Source organism: Trichechus manatus, unplaced genomic scaffold (genome assembly GCF_000243295.1).
Source record: "Trichechus manatus latirostris isolate Lorelei unplaced genomic scaffold, TriManLat1.0 scaffold00120, whole genome shotgun sequence".
NCBI classification, from domain to species: domain Eukaryota; kingdom Metazoa; phylum Chordata; class Mammalia; order Sirenia; family Trichechidae; genus Trichechus; species Trichechus manatus.
Genome location: NW_004444056.1, coordinates 1,355,621 through 1,373,684, shown reverse-complemented (window position 1 = coordinate 1,373,684; position 18,064 = coordinate 1,355,621). Strand labels below are relative to the sequence as shown.

Sequence of the window (18,064 nt, the reverse complement as noted above, 5' to 3'; positions counted from 1 at the left end):
AATTTGGACTTCTAGCCTCCTAGACTGTGAGAGAATAAATTTCTGTTTGTTAAAGCCATCCACTTGTGGTATTTCTGTTATAGCAGCACTAAATAACTAAGACACAGTCCGTCCTGTAGTACCAAATCCATATACTTTGCTAGGCATTCTTCCAGGAGATTTTACCTGGTTTACTGTTCTAGACTTAAAAGATGGCTTCCTTTGTTTACCGTTAGAGTCTGAAAGCCAAGAACTGTTTGTTTTTGAGTGGGAGGACACTGACAGTGGCAATAAACAACAATCCTGCTGGACTGTACTCACAGGGGTTCAAAAACAGCCCCACATTGTTTGGTATCACTCTGGATAAGGACTTAAGACAGTTAACCCTCAAAATGGAGTTCTGCTTCACTATGTGGATGACTTGCTCAAAGCAAGCAAGGAAGAATCAAATTCAAACACTATCACTACTCTTAACTTTCTGGGCCAGGCTAGGTACAAAGTATCCAGACCTAAGGCCCAGATTTCCCAAGCCAAAGTTATCTTCCCGGGTTTCCTGCTCTCTCAGGGAAACAGAGAATTGCTCCCAGAGAGAAAAGAAGCCATTTGTGCAATCTTGCCTCCCTGGTCCCAGAGGCAACTCTGAGGATTCCTAGGAATGGCAGATTTTTGCAAAATCTGAATTCCCAACTTTGGACTATTAGCCAAACCTTTATATAAGGTAACTGAAGGAGAAGATTCAGATCCTTTTATTTTGGCTGATGAAGAACAACAGGCTTTCCAGACAATTAAATAAAAACTCATATTGGCCCCAGCCATGGGGCTCCCTAATCTAGCAAAATCCTTTTAACTGTTCATGCATGAGAGTCAGAGTATAGCCACAGGCGTCCTAACCCAAAAGTTGGGGGACTGGTGACAATCTATTGCTTATTTTTCCAAGGTTCTAGACATGACCACTATGGGGTGGCCTGCCTGTCTACAAGCTGTGGTAGCTACAGTGTTGATTTTAAAGGAGGCAGAAAAGCTATGTTTCGGGCAACAAACCACCATGTTTATTCCTCATTTGGTCTTGACAATACTAGAACAAAAAGAAGCTCACTGGATGACAGCAGGGCAGATGGCTCAGTGCCAAGCTGCCCTATTAGACAACCTAGATGTAACTTTAAAAGAAACAACCACCTTAAATCCAGGTACACTGTTGCCTTCACAAACCACCCCTGGTTTGGGACACAACTGCATTCAAATAATAGATGAAGTTTATTCCAGCAGACCTGATTTGAATGATGAGCCTCTCCAAAACCCTGACCTTGAGATCTTTACAGATGGAAGTAGTTTCATGGATAATGGAACAAGATACACTAGATATGCTATAGTGATACTCTGGGAAACCCTTGAAGCTGAACCACTTCCACCAGGAACTTCAGCTCAAAAGGCTAAGCTCATAACCATGGTAAAGGGCTCTCTGATTATCAAAAGGTAAAACAGGGAATGTTCACACGGACTCAAAGTATGTTTTTGGAATTTTGCATGCTCGTGGAGCCCTTGGAAAGAAAGGGGCATCCTCAATACTGCAGGACAGGAAATTAAATATGCAACAGAAATCCTGCAGGTACTGGAAGCCATCTGGTTACCAAGAAAAGTAGCAGTCATCCATTGTCGAGGACACCATAAAGGAAATACAGATGTTATTAAAGGAAACCAGAGAGCTGATGAAGCCACAAAAGTAGTGGCCAAAACACCATGACAATCTGCCATTGTGGCCCCTTTGATACCCCAGACGGAGATTCCAAAAGAAGAAGACCAAGGGTATTCAGAAGAAGGCCTCAAACGGGCTGAAGAGTGGGGAGCCACTCAAGATGTAGAAAGCTGGAAATGTACTCCACAAGGAAAGGTTCTAGTTCCCAAATAGATGCTGTACCCCATTTTGAAAAAAGCTCATGCATCCTCCCACTATGGACATGAAAGTATGTATGAATGGGTAAGACAGCATATATTAAGCACTAAAGTTCATTCCACCATAAACAAAGTTATCAAAAGGTGTCCCATCTGTATGAAAAAACCAATGCAAAAACTCATCATCCTCCCTCATTCCCTGGAGTACAGTACAAGGCCCAAACCTGGGAGAAGATCAGCAATTAGATTTTACTGAAATGCCTCACACCATTGGAAACCACAAGTATCTTTTAGTCTTTGTAGATACCTTTCCAGCTGGGGTGAAGCCTTCCCATGTAGAACTGAAAAAGCTAAAGAAGTAGCCAAACATTTTATGTTTGGATTACCTGCTTCCATAGGAAGTGACAATGGACGTCACTTTGTAGCTGAACCCCAAAAGGTCACACGTTTCCTGGACGTCAAATGTGACTACATGCAGCCTCGAGACCACAATACAGTGGAAAGGTTGAAAGAATGAACCAGATGCTTAAAAGACACATACCAAAGGTGTGTCAAGAAGCAAAATTAACATGGATACAGGCTCTCCCTACAGCCTTGCTTAGGGTTAGGGCAGGTCCCAGAAGCAACCTCAAATTAAACCCTTTTGAGCTAGTCAATGGGAAGCCCCTCCTGAAAAATCATGGGCTGATGGTGACCATTTAATTGTATTAGGTAAAACACTGTACAAGAGTATTTTCATTCTTTGTCTGCTGTCCTTTATTCTCTCCACAGATACACCCTTGCCAGACAAGAACACCCTCTTGAGGTGACAGTCCATGCACTTCAACCTAGAGATTGGGTCCTGCTGTGCACCTGAGAAGACGAGCCACTCCAGCCCAAGTGGAAAGGACCCTTCAAGGTGCTTCTCATCACCCATACAGCAGTCATACTGAAAGGAGTCAAACCTTGGATTCACTACAGCTGGCTGAAAGCGGCTCCTGCCCTAGACCCTGACTCTACCATCACAACTCTTCAGGACAACTGGAAATGTGAGCCATTACAAGACCTGAAGTATTTATTTAAGAGACTCTGAGTTTTCAGCCCATAGAGTATAAGTTTAATTTTCAATGTTTTTATTCTGTCAACTGTGATATTTGCCTTTCTGTTCATATTTCACTTGTTTAAGATAGCGGGTCTCTTAAGCTAGACTCTGTTTCATGCAAATATGAAGCTGTGGTACTTCACCTTCATTCTTCTCCTAACTCTGTCCCTCACATGGTCTTGGCAGAGAAATGCTTTTGTCAAATTAGTCTGATCAGTAGCAACTGCAACCAATGTGACTAAATGTTGGATTTGCCACCCAATGCCAAAATCAACCTGTGAAAATTCTGACCCACTAGCAGTTCCAGTGTACAACTATAGCCTAGTTCCTCATGCCACCATCAACTGTACAGTAACCTTCAAGTGAGCTATACATGTCGGGCTGTGGCACCCTGGACCCTGGGCACCTTGTTTTAACCTAACCCAACCCTCCGAAGTAAATAACATCGAAATGGCAAAAAGAAATTGCTCCCATTATGAGAATGGAGAGTGGAAATTTGGCAACTGCACTGACTGGATGACCAAACCCCCACGTAATTCCTGGTTTATCCAACAGCTTGTAAATGGGACCTGCAAAACAGACTCGAAGACAAATTCCAAACCCAGACCACTTATGTACAGCAAGTTATATGCTCCCGCTAGCTGGGGTTTGTTATCTGTGTGCAACTGAGTGAGCTGTGGCTTAATCAAATGAACTAGGCCATTCCCTTTCCAAATAATGACACAGGAGCAGGTACACTTTGCACCCCTTCAGGCTACATATTTCTGTGCAGAGGTACAAGGCATCCAGAATTCCTAACTGCAAACCCAACTCCTGAACCCTATGCCTGGGCAATTCAATGTTTAGATGGCTACAAAATGACTGGACAATGTACACTGGGACACCTTGGTGTATCTTTTGATATCTATTTGTATAATGACAGCATACACTGGACCACTAGTTTGGACCTGACCAGCTACCACCGACAAAAAAGAGGCCTCAGTCTGTGGGGAGAAGATTGTGGTGAGTCTGGCCAATTTTACCGAATCAGTGAGTGCTCAGGAGAAGGTTACTCTTTCCTCAGATCTCTCATTTGAACAATGGGAACTGCACAACTTGAGAGCTGAGTCAGAAATATGTCAGTAACCATGGAAGGAATCATCTGAGATATGGTTATGGCCATTCAGGCCCAACAAAAGTCCCATAACTCCCTAACTAAAGTAGTCCTAGACAGCTGCATAACTCTTGATTTTATTTTAGCTCAACAAGGTGGCATCTGTAAAGTTATTAACCACCTCGTGCTGTGTTTGGATAAACACCTCCAGCAAGGTAGAACTATATCTACAGAAGCTACAACAAAGGCAACAAGGCTACACATTGCTACAGATGACTCCAAAGAACTATTTAACTGGTTAACGTCATGGCTTCCTAACCTTGAATGGCTCAAAAACCTTTTTGGTCTCATTTTCTTTCTTTCTTTTTTTTGCAGTAAGACTAACTGTATGTTTTTGTTTTCAGGGCATACCCTTCTGCCTATCTTAGCATCAGTTCCTCAAGCCTGAGGTTAAAACTTATGTTTAATATAATCCTCTATGTCAAGAAGCCACTGCCCAATTTAGAAGGTGCTCTCTGCAACCAAGGGAATATGGCTTATCATCATATCCTCTAAGAGAAGGAGGAATTGATAGTGAGCACAGCCAGCAGCTGCTCAGCCACTATCAAGCAAGACCTGCTCCACTTGTCTACTATCAAGACCCTGAGCACTGCCTGTAACTCACTTCTGCCTTAAATCAGCCAAAATTTGTTTACTAGCCTCAAAATTGTCCTAAAGTAACCTAAGCCTCATTAAGACCTAATTGAATATTAAGATCCCCACCCCCAAGTGGAGCTTATCTGCCATTTTCTGTACACACTAGGGAAAAAAAAAGCAATTTGTCTTACTGGCACCTGCATGCCATGATAACCTATGTAGTCCATGATGTTTGTATGTACTTCCTTGTGAGGGGCAGTATAAAAGGTTCTTCCTCCCTTTGGGGAGCTTGATTGGAGATATACACTCCTTGCTCCTTGCCTGCACACCTGCAATAAATGCCCTTCTACTTCCTCACCTTGGTGTACTTTCATTGACCCAACGCTGCACCAGGCAGAACCTATATTTAGATAACACTACATGGGCAGCTTGAGGTCAGATTTGAGCAAAAGTATAACAGAGAAGTAAAAAGTGGAGATTCTGATTTATGTCAATTATTATCCTCATAGTTGGTGTCAAATTTATTATGTGTCAGAACTTCAAACCATGCTAAGTGATGGTGCACCCAGGCTTTCTTTTCAGCTTGCCCACATGTGGGGCAGAAGTAGAAGAAGGGACAAGGCTTAGAAGATGTCAGCAGCCAAATATCAAAAATGAAGTCAGATTCTAATACAACTTACATGATGAGGTGTTTGTCTTACCAACAGGTCTACAGTCATTGATATTTCTTCCTTACTAGGTCCAATCAGCATAATATCATCAATGTAATGGACCAGTGTGACGTGTTGTGGAAGGGAAAGGCGATCAAGCTCCCTGCAGACTAAATTATGACATAGGGATGGAGAGTTGATATACCCCTGAGGTAGGACAGTGAAGGGGTATTGCTAGCCTTGCCAGCTAAAGGCAAACTGCTTATGACGGTCCTTTGAAACAGGTACAGAGAAAAAGGCATTAGCCAGATCAATAGCTGCATACCAGGTACTAGGAAATGTATTTATTGCTCAAGCAATGAAACCACATCTGGAATGGCAGCTGCAACTGAAGTCACCACCTGGTTAAGTTTTCAGTAATCCACTGTCATTCTCCAGTATCCATCTTTTTTTGCACAGGTCAAATAGGTAAGATGAATGGGGACGTGGTGGGAATCACCACCCCTGCATCCTTCAAGTCCTTGATGGTGGTAGTAATCTCTGCAATCCCTCCAGGAATGCAGTATTGCTTTTGGTTTACTATTTTCCTAGGTAGGAGCAGTTCTAATGGCTTCCACTTGGCTTTTCCTACCATAATAGCTCTTACTCTGTATGTCAGAAATCCAATGTGGGGATTCTGCCAGTTGCAGAGTATGTCTATTCCACTTAATGCATTCTGGAACTACAGAATGGATTCGGGGACCCACTGGACCAATGTGAGATGTACATGAGCTAAGACTGCATTAATAACCTGGCCGCCATATGGCGCCACTGTGGCTGGTGGGCCACAGTGGCATTTTGGGTCTCCTGGAATTGGTGTCAGTTCAGAGCCAGTGTCCAGTAATCCCCAAAAAGTCTGATTATTTCATTTTCCCCAATGAATAGTTGCTCTCATAAAAGGCCAGAGACCCCTTTGGGAAGGCTGGGAGAAAGATTAACAGTATAAATTTTTGACAGTGTAGTGGAGTCCTTCCTCAATGGGACCTATTCTCCCCTTAATTCAAGCGGTTGTGGGTCTGTAAACTGGTTCAAGTCTGAGAATTGATTGAGGGGCTGTGACTCTCTATTCTGGTGATTAGAGTTAGACTGCCATTCACTTGACTTAGAATTCTTCCGCTTGTACAGATCAAGTAAATATTTAGTAGATTTCACACTATTTTACTCCTAGAGACACCAGGACAATGTAGCCAACACTGTAAGTCCATACTAGTCAGGCTATTCTGATTACTGCTTGGACTCCGCTGTCCATCACGGTAACCATGCCCACCTTGTCTTTGGTGATTAAGTGCCGCCTTGACCCCTACCACCACCAGGTCCGATCAGCCCCACTGTAGTTAAAAAAAAAGAAACCCATTGCCATCGAGTCGATACTGACTCATAGCAACCCTATAGGACAGAGTAGAACTGCCCCATAAGGTTTCTGAGGAGCGCCTGGAGGATTTGAACTGCCGACCTGTTAGCAGCTGAACTCTTAACCACTACACCACCAGAGCTTCCCCACTGTAGTTAGGCATCTTAATTCAGTTAGGGCAGTTCCCACCGTTAAATCTGATTTACATACAATACCAATCACAGTAGTCTTCAAGAATTCGGACACTCCCTTCACAAATTTGTTCCTTACCACTGTGGTGGAGGTATGTTCTCTGGGCACTCCATGGATTGGTCTGTGGGTGCAACTTGATATTTCACGCTAACATGCCACTATCCCTAAGCCTTTGGATGCCTTTTTCTACAGTATACCAAGGAACACCTGCCATTTCAACTGATTTAGTGTAGGCCACCCTTCATCCATGTTTCAGTAAATCAACCAAATAAACTCTTAGATCCTTTTCTAACCTCTCAAGCCGAAACGCTGAATGAACAATCCGTGCTTAGTGGGCCCATAGCAATAAACTCAGACTGATCCATCTTTATGTTATTTGCACCATTATCCCACACCTTTAATAGCCATTCCCACACATATTCCCCAGGTTTCTGTTTATATATATTAGAAAACTCAAGCAGTTCTTTTGGAGTGTAGCATACCTCACACTTTATACTTTACCTCTTAGGGTTTGCTGGGATCTAAGTCTAGTTATAGGTCTACAAGCAAAAATGGGTAGTCGGAGTGGGGCCTTGGGGCATTCAGCAATGTCTTGTAAGGCATCTGCCTCAGGTGATGCCCCAGGCAATGCCCCAGATACCTCCCTAGATGATATCTCAGACAAAGGCTCTTCAGACACAGCTGGGTTAATCTCATCAGGTGGGGATGGAAGGGATATGGTTTTACTGGGGAGGGTGGCTTAGCAGACAAAGAGAATAATCTCTTCAGATGGGAGTGAGAGGGCTTGTTCTGTTGTTAGGAGTGATTTAAAGGAATTTAGGGGCTCAGTGTCCCCAGTTTCCTGATTATCTGCCCATATATCCCAAGTTTCAGAATCCCATTCTTTTCCAATCAATGCCCTTACTTCAACTTCAGACACTATTCAAGATTGGGAATATAATTGGTGTTGTAATTCAGCCACTCTTATGATAAGACTCTGGGATTGGTTTTTGGCAATATCAACTCTTACTATAAAAAACGAGGCTTTTTTTTCAGGGCACAAGTGGCAACTTTCAGGTCTTTCATGCAGTGTCTGAGTTGTGACTCTGAAGCCCTGAGGTCATCTCTTTCCTTTACCACTTTGTCTAGCGAAAGCAAGATCAGCCAACCAGCCTCCTTGTATTTCTCAGTTTGACAGAAATGCTAAAAGGTGTCAAATACACAGTCACCCAGAGCCTTGTTTCCCAAACATTTGATCCAATGTTGGTGATATTTTATGTATTTCTACTGCCACCTCATGCCATGACTTAGCTGTGCCCTCTTCCTTACTGGAATTAGAATCATCAGTGTATTTAAGCCTCGCCAGACTTGCGAACCAGTTCAGAAAACTCATCCTTAAGATTTTGTTCCTCTAGAACCACTCCTGGTACCATGTCTTAGTCTGAGTTCTCTAGTGGAACAAAACCAGTAATGCATATATATGTATAAATACATAGAGATTTCTTTCAAGGAAATGGCTCACACGGTTGTGGAGGCTGGCAAGTCCCAAATCCACAGGTCAGGCATCAGGCTAGAGGCTTTTCCTGATTCATGTGGTTGCAGGGGCTGACGAACCCAAAATCAGCTGATCAGGTGGAAGGCTGCTGGCTTACGGAGTTCCAGGGGCTGGCAAATCCCAAGATCTGCAGGTCAGGTGGAAGGCTGCTGGCTCACATCCCAGGAACTAAGATTCAGAGCATGACGAGTCTGACAGAGGATCCGGCAAGAGCTTTGCCAGAACATCCATATATATTGAATGCAGGCCACACCCACAAGGAAACTGATTGGCTTTCAACTGATTGGCTTTTCAACGGATCGGCTGCTCACATCAGATCACGAAATGGAAGATGATTACACAATATCTGTCAAACCACTGAGAATCATGGCCTAGCCCAAGTTGACACATAATCTTAACCATCACAATGTTCAAAATATTTTATTATTAGAAAATACAAATCAAAATAATAATTAGTAATTAAAACCCATCATGTTAGCCAAATTATTAAAAATTTGGATAATTCTAGGTCTTGATACGGATGTGGGGAAACCAATATCTTTGTGGAATGTTGAAAGGGTTATAGAATAATATAGCCAATCTAGAAAATAATTCATGAAGAAATTTATTGCAGCACTGTTTGTAAGTAGCTGGGATGCTGGACAAGTAAGATGTGATATATATTCACACTATGGAATGTTATGCAGCAGTTAAAAGCAATGAACTAGACAAACATACTGCAACGTGAACCAATTTAGCACTGAATGAAAAAAAAAACTGAATAGGATATATAACTCAGTACTACTTCTATGAATTAAAAATACCAACAGTTTAGATTTTACAAAATACCCCACAAATTCAAAGACAGATAGCAAACATGTCACATACATTAGAGCAGTTGCCTACTGGAATGATAAAAATGGGTATAGTGAGTGGTGATAAAGAGGAATAAATAAATAAAATAAGAAAGGGCCTTAAACACATGATGATATTGTGCTAGAAACTGAAAGCTATCTTTTGTGCATGAGGTACAAAAGCTTTTTTTAAAAATGTCAAAATAAATAAATTAGAAAGACCAAGTCAATACTGTTGCATTAGACAAGTAGGAAGAAAATGTCAAATTCAGCAAAAAGCTGTCCCCAAATGTAGGTAATAGAACCCTCAAAGTCAACAGTTGGAGGAGAGTAATGGAGAGATGGAAGTTTGGGAGACTATATAACAGGCCACCTCTAGACAATTCGGAAGTACTAAGAGAAAAGAAAGAAAATGAAAAGGAACCAGTATGAGTATGATTCCAGTAATTTTGAAAGAAGGCATATCTATGAATATCTGAATGTATAAGAAAAGGAGCTAAGACTTTGGTGATGGTAGAAAGAATAAAATACTAGAGAAAGGGAGAAAAAGCAAGAAAGCAGGATCCTAGATGATGTAGAGTGGGTTATCGCCCAAACTACCAGTAATTGTAGCACATCCCCTCCTAAAAAAGTCAAGCAAAGAAGAAGACAAACTGATATGGAAAGTTATCACCCAAACTACCAGTAATTGTGACACATCCCCTCCTAAAAACGTCAAGCAAAGAAGAAGACAAACTGATATGGAAAGTCCTTAAGTGGGAATGGCATTCAGATATCTGAGGGACCAATATCAACTTTATTCAAGCAGTTCTACAAGTTTAGAATGCAAAGAAAAGTTATATTAATAGCACTTCAACGTTATTAGCCTCTCCCAGTACAACTGCATTTTAGTCACACTGTCTCTTGGTTCCCTACTTACCTTGACAGCTCCTCCTTGAGATTTCACCATCATCTAACATATATGGCTCTTCTCCTTGCTCCAAGTTGAAGATAACTTCTGGCTTGGAAATCTGATACCCTATTAACAGGAAATGAGAGAGCTTGGTTTCAGAGGCCATACAATGAAATATTTCATTTAATTTTCAGAAAAGTTGATGAGGAACAGTTATATTTGTAATACCCTAAAGAGATTATTTAAGAATATGGGACAAAATAAGGACAAAACCATTTCACAACTTCAGATGTCCTGCAGTCTTTTGAAGTCCCACATACCTCAGAAATCGCATAGATTGCAGAAATTCCATTGAGGAAAAAACAAAACAATCGATTAGGTACAGCCTTAAAATTATACCCAGCAAAGCTGTGCTTACCCACTGAGACCAAGTTGAAGTAGTTTTCCAGCATCACATCCCTGTACAAGCTTTTCTGAGCAAGATCCAATTGTTGCCATTCTTCCCTGGTGAAGTCTACAGTTACATCCTTGAATGACACTGATCCCTGTAAAAACACATTCCTATTCAATGTGATGGATCAGGATTAGGGGGTGGGAACAAGATATTTAGGAATTTATTTTTAATAATTTTTGACATATAGCATACAAGCATATAGCATATTTTTAATAATTTTTGACATATACGACTAAACACCCATTTTTTACATTATGAAGGAAAAAATAAATCTCATGAAAAATATCTTGCCATCCCTTTTGTGGTGCAATAGTGTTCTGTTTTTTAGTTTTTTTACTCTGTGTGCTGATTATACAGGAATGAGTTGTGAAAATTCAACAAGGTGCATACATATGTTTTGTGCATTCTTTTGTATATTTGTCGTATTTCAGAAAAGATCACTTAAAAAAGAAAAAAATATTCTGCCATTCATATTGCACCCACTAATTCACTGAGTCAGTCAATTCTTCCTTTAAAAGGACAATTAAGATAGGCTCTGTTTTCAAGACAGTGTGTTACTGGCAGAAACACAGACACAGATCAATGGAATATAATTGAGAATTCAGAAATAAACTCTCACATTTATGGTTAATTTTTGACAAGTGTGAAAATGGTGGGACATCAGACCTCCCCTAACTTATGGGGGAAGAGAGAGAATCACCATCAGCATCAGTCCAAAGCTGATTCCTATGAGGTGGAGGTCTGACATACCTCCACTCTCCAACTTTTATACCAGTTCTGACACCAGCTGTCCTCTCATGTCGCTCTCTACTTCTCTGCTGGGTTCGATAATTCATTGCAATGGCCACACAGAAGTCACAGATCATACTCACGATTATGGGGTTTATTAGGAAAGTAACAGGTTACAATTCGGGATCAGGATCAATTTGGAGATAACAGGATCAACTCAGGATACAATTCTTCAATCTGGACAGCTTCTTCTCAGCTACTGCCGCTGGGCCTTCCTCTCGGCCTGGTCTCTGCATTCTCGGCCTGGCCTCTTGCCTCCGCTCCAGCCTGGCATCTGCCCCCACTTGCGCCTGACCTCTGCCCTGCTCGGGCAAGTGTTACAAAGGTCCTTAGCTCTGAGATAAGTGCCAGAGGTACCCCATTTCACCAGGAAGCCCCCTGCTGAAGGCACTCAGCTCTCTTGCTCTGTAGGTCGGTGAGCCTAGTCTGCCAGTCCTGTGTTGCTGCTATCTTCAGTGTTACAGTTCTGTCTCCTGGGTTCTTAGCGCAGGGACCCTGAGTCCAAAGGATGCACTCTGCTCCTGGATCTTCTTCTTGATGGTAGTGCGGTCCCCCTTCAGCCTCTGGGATTGGCTCCTATTAAGCCTAGTGGGATGGCAAAACTGACCAATCCCCTACAAGGGTTCCATGCACCTTATTTGCATAGTTCCACCCCTGCAAGTGTTCCATGAACCTTATTTGCATTAGAAAACTGTCTAATTCCCTTGATGGGCCACAAATACCTTATCTGCATAGTCCCACCAATTATTTCATGGAAGTTACAAGACCATGGCTAGAAGGGCCATATAATAGTAATTCACTGTACTGAAACAAGGGTATCAAAACAATTTAAAAGGAAAAGAATGATGTTTTCAATAAATGGTGCTGGGACAACTGGATATCCACATGCAAAAAAATGAAGTTGGAGTCCTACCTTACACCGTATACAAAAATTAACTCAAAATGGATCAAAGACCTAAATGTTCTCAGGTTAACCAAAACTTTAATTTTAGCTAAAAGTGGTAAATCTTTGTGACCTTAGATTTGGCAACTGTTTTCTGGATATGATGCAAAAAGTACAATCAACCACAGGGGGAAAAATAGACAAACTGGATTTCATCAAAATTATCAATTTATGCACTTAAAAGGAAATCATCAAGAAAATGAAAAAACAACCCAGAGAATTAGAGAAAATTTTGCAAACCATTTATCTGATAAGGGATTTGAATCTAGAATATCCAATACCCATCTGTCATCTTGTCATACTGTGGTGGCTTTCATGTTGCTATGATGCTGGAAGCTATGCCACTAGTATTTCAAATACCAGTAGAGTCACCAATGGTAGACAGGTTTCAATGGAGTTTCCAGACTAAGACAGACTAGGAAGAAAAGCCTGATGATTTACTTCAGAAAATTAGCCAACAAAAACCTTATGTATCTGAGTGGATAAATACCAAATAAATTCTACCAATTCTGACAACAGCTGCCCATACAGCACTTCTGTCTCTGGCTCTAGCCACCCAGAGCTAGGTCAGATCTCACAAGTTAAAAGCACAGTGTCCTTCAAACTGCCAGTCAAGTTGGCTGAAGACTTCAGCTGCCAATTGTAAGCCTGACAGCCTCCGGGACTTCTCTTGCTTCTGAACTGCTGGCTACAAATTTGGGAGCCCCTTCTACCACTCTCAGAATACTAGCTGCAAGTTCAGGGGTTCCCAGTCTCCCTCACTTCTGACCTGCTGATTCCCACTACCACCTCAGGTTTGATAATTTGCTGGCACAACTCACGAACTCATGGGAAGTGCTATACTTATGATTACTGTTTTATTATAAAGGATACAAAGCAGGATCAGCATAAAGAAGAGATGCATAGGGCAAGGTCTGGGAGGGTTCCTAACATACAGCTTCCATGTCCCAAAAAGAGCTGTGCTACCCCCCGGGAGCAAATGTTTTTGCCAACCAGGAAGATCATGGAGATTCAGTGTGCAGAGTTTTTATTGGGGGACTCATTATGTAATACAAATTCCAGTCCCTCTTCTATGAGGTCGGCCAATACCACAAGGTGATCATGAAGTATTATGTGGTTGAGTCTTTCTGACCTGGCCTGTACCCACCCTGAGGAAATTTATCACCTCCCCCTAACGGACTAGCTAGCTGTGGTCTGAAGTCCTGATTGAAGACTTAGCATGGCTCAGATTAAAAACAAAAACAGAAAAATAGCAAGTGTTGGAGGGGATGTGGAGACATTGGAACCCTCATCTATTGCTGGTAGAAATGCAAAATGGTACAGCCATTGTGGAAAACAGTCTGGTAGTTTCTCAAAAAAGTAGAGGTAGAGCTGCCATATGACCCAGCAATTCCACTCCTAGGTATATACCACAGGGATCTAATAGAAGCGACACGGACACATGAACACCTATGTACTTTGCAGCACTATTCACAATAGCAAAAAGATGGAAACAATCTACGTGCCTATCAATGAATTAATGGATAAATAAAAAGTGGTACATACATACAATGAAATACTACTCAACGATAATGAAAAATGAGTTCCTGAAACATCTTGGAACCTGGATGATCCTGGAGGGCATTATGTTGAATGAAATAAGTCAATCACAAAAAATATATATTGTATGTTCTCACTTCTATGAAATGACATGCGATTTAGGAGGTAAAATTGGAGCCATTATTCCCTTGAGTATAAAAAATGTGACCAGGCTGGAGCTGGACCCACAAGGACACATCAACTGGGCCCTGAGGTAAAAAGCAATAGCTAGGACAATCTTGGAAAACATATTTTAGGAAACCTTTCACACAGACGAATCCTTAGATACAGCACAAGACTCACGTATTTTCACTCTTATCTTTTTCTATTAAAACCTGTACCCCTTGCTGTTGAGTTGATTCTGACTCATAGCAACCCTGTAGGACAGCGTAGAACTGCCCCCATAGGGTTTCCAAGGAGCAGCTGGTGGATTTGAACTGCTAACCTTTTGGTTAGCAGCCAAGCTCTCAAGCACTATGCCATCATGGCTCCCTTTTTCTATTAGCATGTAGTAAATACTAAGATTTGTTGGATCAATGAAGGTCCTCCTGTCATTACTGAAATTTGTACCAACGATTATTAAGAAAGACAATTCAAAATGTAGAATCATTTAGCAGTTTTTAGTCAATCAATTTATCAATTTTTAGGCAATCTGTGAAAATGTGAAGTTGTTAATAACATTTGTAATGTCAATATATACTGATGATTCTATAACATTCCTCAGACTCAGGCAGACATGGCTGTAGGAGCATGCTTGTCTGTTTTCCACGTTGCCTCTTGGAACATATGCTGAATAAAATCTTTCTTCTTGCTTTACTGTAACTTTGTGGTGATTTTACCCTAGAAAAACTAAATGGAGTAGTTGCGGCAGTTATTTTCTGAAGCAACGAGTCAAGTCAACCTTGAGGAGACCTGAACTGCAGAGCAGAAGCTGGCAAAGAGAAGTCCTGTCTTTTGGATCCCACGTGTTCTCACTCCATGTCCCTTCGACATCTACAGGGTAAGTGCTCTCGGAAAATGAGCCTTTGCTTTTTCTTTTTTTGTTCTCTTTCTCACGTTTTCTTAAGTTTTGTTTGGCATACTGTTTGAAAACCAGTTATTCTGATTAAGGAGAATTTCTTAGATTTTTGCTTGATTGGTTAAGAGTGATATGTAGCGACTCTTTTGATGAACTGCAGTTTGGAGTTGGAATTCGGGTGTTTGAAACATTAAAGATGTAATTCTATTTTCAAAGAGCTCTGGGTCACTATAAGCCACAAAATTTGGGCATGGGTTGATCAGTAAAAGCCATTAGGGCAGTCGTCAGTGCTCATCACAAGCACTTAAGACTCCTTTGACAGGATAAGATGGTCATGAGACAAGCTAGAGCATTAGGCTGCCTGCTACCTGCAAACTCTCGCGCAACAAAGGTACACATTGGTCCAGGCAAAACACTGTCCAAACTCCGTGGTGTTCCTTATTAGGTTTCTTTTTGTGACTCAGAGAAAATCTGGAAAATATTGCTGTTTTGAAACCACTTTCTTTCCCCCTTTCCAAATTTAAAGTGGGAAATAACCAAGAGAAAAGTAAAACTGACGGCCCACCATCTGGCACACCCGCTGCCTATATGCTAAAGAATTCTGGGCCTAATTTAGCTTGGTACTTAGAAAAATGGCATGATTTAACAGAAGAAAAGGATTGGTTACAATGCTCTAAATGAGGAACTTCTGAATTGGCCAGATTAGTCTTTCTAAGATGTAAATTAGAAGCAAAAAAAAAAGACTGTTGCTGTCCAGTACATTCCAACTCATAGTGACTCTACAGGACAGAGTAAAACTGCCCCACAGGGTTTCAAAGAGTGGCTAGTGGATTCGAACTGCTGACCTTTTGGTTAGCAGCCAAATGCTTAACCACTGTGCCAGCAGGGCTCCAAAAATTAAAAGCAAAGGAATCTAAAATAAACTAAAATCAGTGGGAAGTATTCTTCTTACACTCCTGATGAAATGTCTTTTAGCTCCTGGGGTTCTTTTGTGTTGTTGTTGGCTCTTGTATTTTTACTTTTGTTTCTGTTTGTCTCTTTATGATGACCTGGATTTTGGTGCACAAATTGGCTTGATAAAAGTTGTTACAAAGGATTTCAGAGTCTTTTTAACAGATTTTTTTCCTGTGAGAAACCAAAAATAATTATTTGCTTTCAAATTCTAAAATTTTGTAACTACACATTGGGGTGTAATCACCCAATCTTCAAGAAAACAGGTGATGCCAATTCACTGGGGGAGGTGGCAGCTCTTGATCTGTTTTATGAAATTCACAGGGGGAGATGGTAGCTCCTGACCTGTTTTATGATACAATTTCTCAATAAAGATACACAATGTGAAAACTAAAATTATCGGTAGCTACCTTAAAGTACTTTCCAGTTGGAGGAGCTAGCATATTTAAAGTCTAAAATAAGAGACTAGGTTTCTAACCAGTAGAATGAATTAAGTTCAAAAAGAAGGAAACCAAAAGCTTGAACCTTAGAGCTTAACGTCTTTGATAAATAAGCCTTTATTTCTTCCCCCGATCAAGCCCCCCACCCCAGGATGCTGGTTTGGGGTTCATACTTAAAAACACTGTAAGCTGAATATACTAGAAGTACTTTGGAATTTCAGTTATCACCTTGTGAAAATGAATTCCAATCTTTTTTTTTTTTTTTCTTTCCCCTGTCTACTTTGGGAAAACGAGCTCCCATTTGTGTCTTTTCTCTTTGGAGAACTTCTGTTTGATGCTCAGGTTTTGTCAAAAGGTCTAATATTCCTCCATCTGAAGCACTAAGTTTTATCTAGAACCTTTATTTCCCCTTGAATTGAGTCGATCTTACCAAAAATTGCTACATATCCTTTAAGAAACTAGGTTCCCCATATTCTTGTTTTGTGTGGTATTGTATAAGACTGTTCTTTCAGCTGGCCTTACAGACAGGTGAGTTTATGTGTTTTTTCTGTCTTGTTTTGTTCTGAGATATTGTTTCTGGTCTAAAGTATTGTGTCTGAGTTTCTGTCTTGTATCAGCTTGGAGGCTATGGTCGACAGTTGGTGTTTTTTGTAAGGTTGTCTTAAAATCTCAGTTTTTTCTTTGTCCAAGAAAAACCGTGTTATATATATATATTTATCTGCGTCTGCTAGTGAGTGTGTTCATTTTTGCCACGTAAAGGGATGGTCTATAAGACATAGGCAACAAACACAACATTTGAGAAATTTATTTAAAAGAAATTTATTTGATATGGTGAAAAGTTTTGTCTGTCTGGCTAAAGTTTAATGGTTTAATTTATGAGATTTTAAGGAGCTTTAATGTTAAACACCATATAAAACAAAGAATTGTGTTTCTTGCTGTTAAAATAACAAAATTTTCTTTGATTACTGGGTTGAAGGGTTAATTTTATTCTTTGTGTAATCCACCTCGAAGGCAAAGTTTGGCCTCTCATTAGAATAATATTCCTGAGTCGAAAACCAAGCTGCATGGTTAAAAAAAAAAGCTAAGGTTTTACCTTTAAGATTTTTGGTTAAATAACTTAAGTATTGTTTCTCGGTGACCTATAATAAACTTCTAATAAACTTCATAGAAATCTACAAAAATAAATCTGTAAAGGAAAAGTGCTTAAAAAGTTTATGTAATATATTATAAATTACATGAACTTGTCAAAATTAAGAGAAGAACCTGATTCTCTTTGGGTTAAAATTTATATGTATTTCCTCATATTTTTGCTTAATATTAGGCAGCAAATACATATTATGCCATAATTTTGCCATTTTTTTTAAATTGTACTTCAGGTGAAGGTTTACAGAACAAATACTTTCTCATTAAACAGTAGTACACATATTGTTTTATGACACTGGTTAACAACCCCACAACATGTCAACCCTCTCCCTTCTCGACCTTTTTTTTTTTTTTTTGGTGAAAATATACATAGCCAAAGACACATCATCTCAAAAATTTCTACATGGACAGTTCAATGACATCGACTATGCTCTTTCAGTTGTGTTGCTATTCTCACTTTAGATGAAGGTTTACAGAACAAAATAGGTTCTCATTAAACAGTACACATGTTGCCCTATGACAATGGTTAACAACCTCACTACACATCAACACTGTCCTTACTCAACCTTGGGTTCCCT

General features: G+C 40.5%; 1 protein-coding gene across 3 annotated transcripts in view; it reads right to left on the bottom strand.

The window, feature by feature from the left end:
• ZNF484 (zinc finger protein 484) overlaps nt 1-18,064 on the bottom strand; it is a 162,728-nt gene that overhangs the window by 23,179 nt on the left and 121,485 nt on the right. For all 3 annotated transcript variants that reach the window (XM_023738598.1, XM_012557818.2, XM_023738599.1), the window contains 2 exons: nt 10,589-10,715; nt 10,198-10,296 (listed from right to left, as the gene is read on the bottom strand). In XM_023738598.1, coding sequence (XP_023594366.1) covers nt 10,198-10,296; nt 10,589-10,715 — 226 coding nt within the window. The remainder of the gene's footprint in view (nt 1-10,197; nt 10,297-10,588; nt 10,716-18,064) is intronic.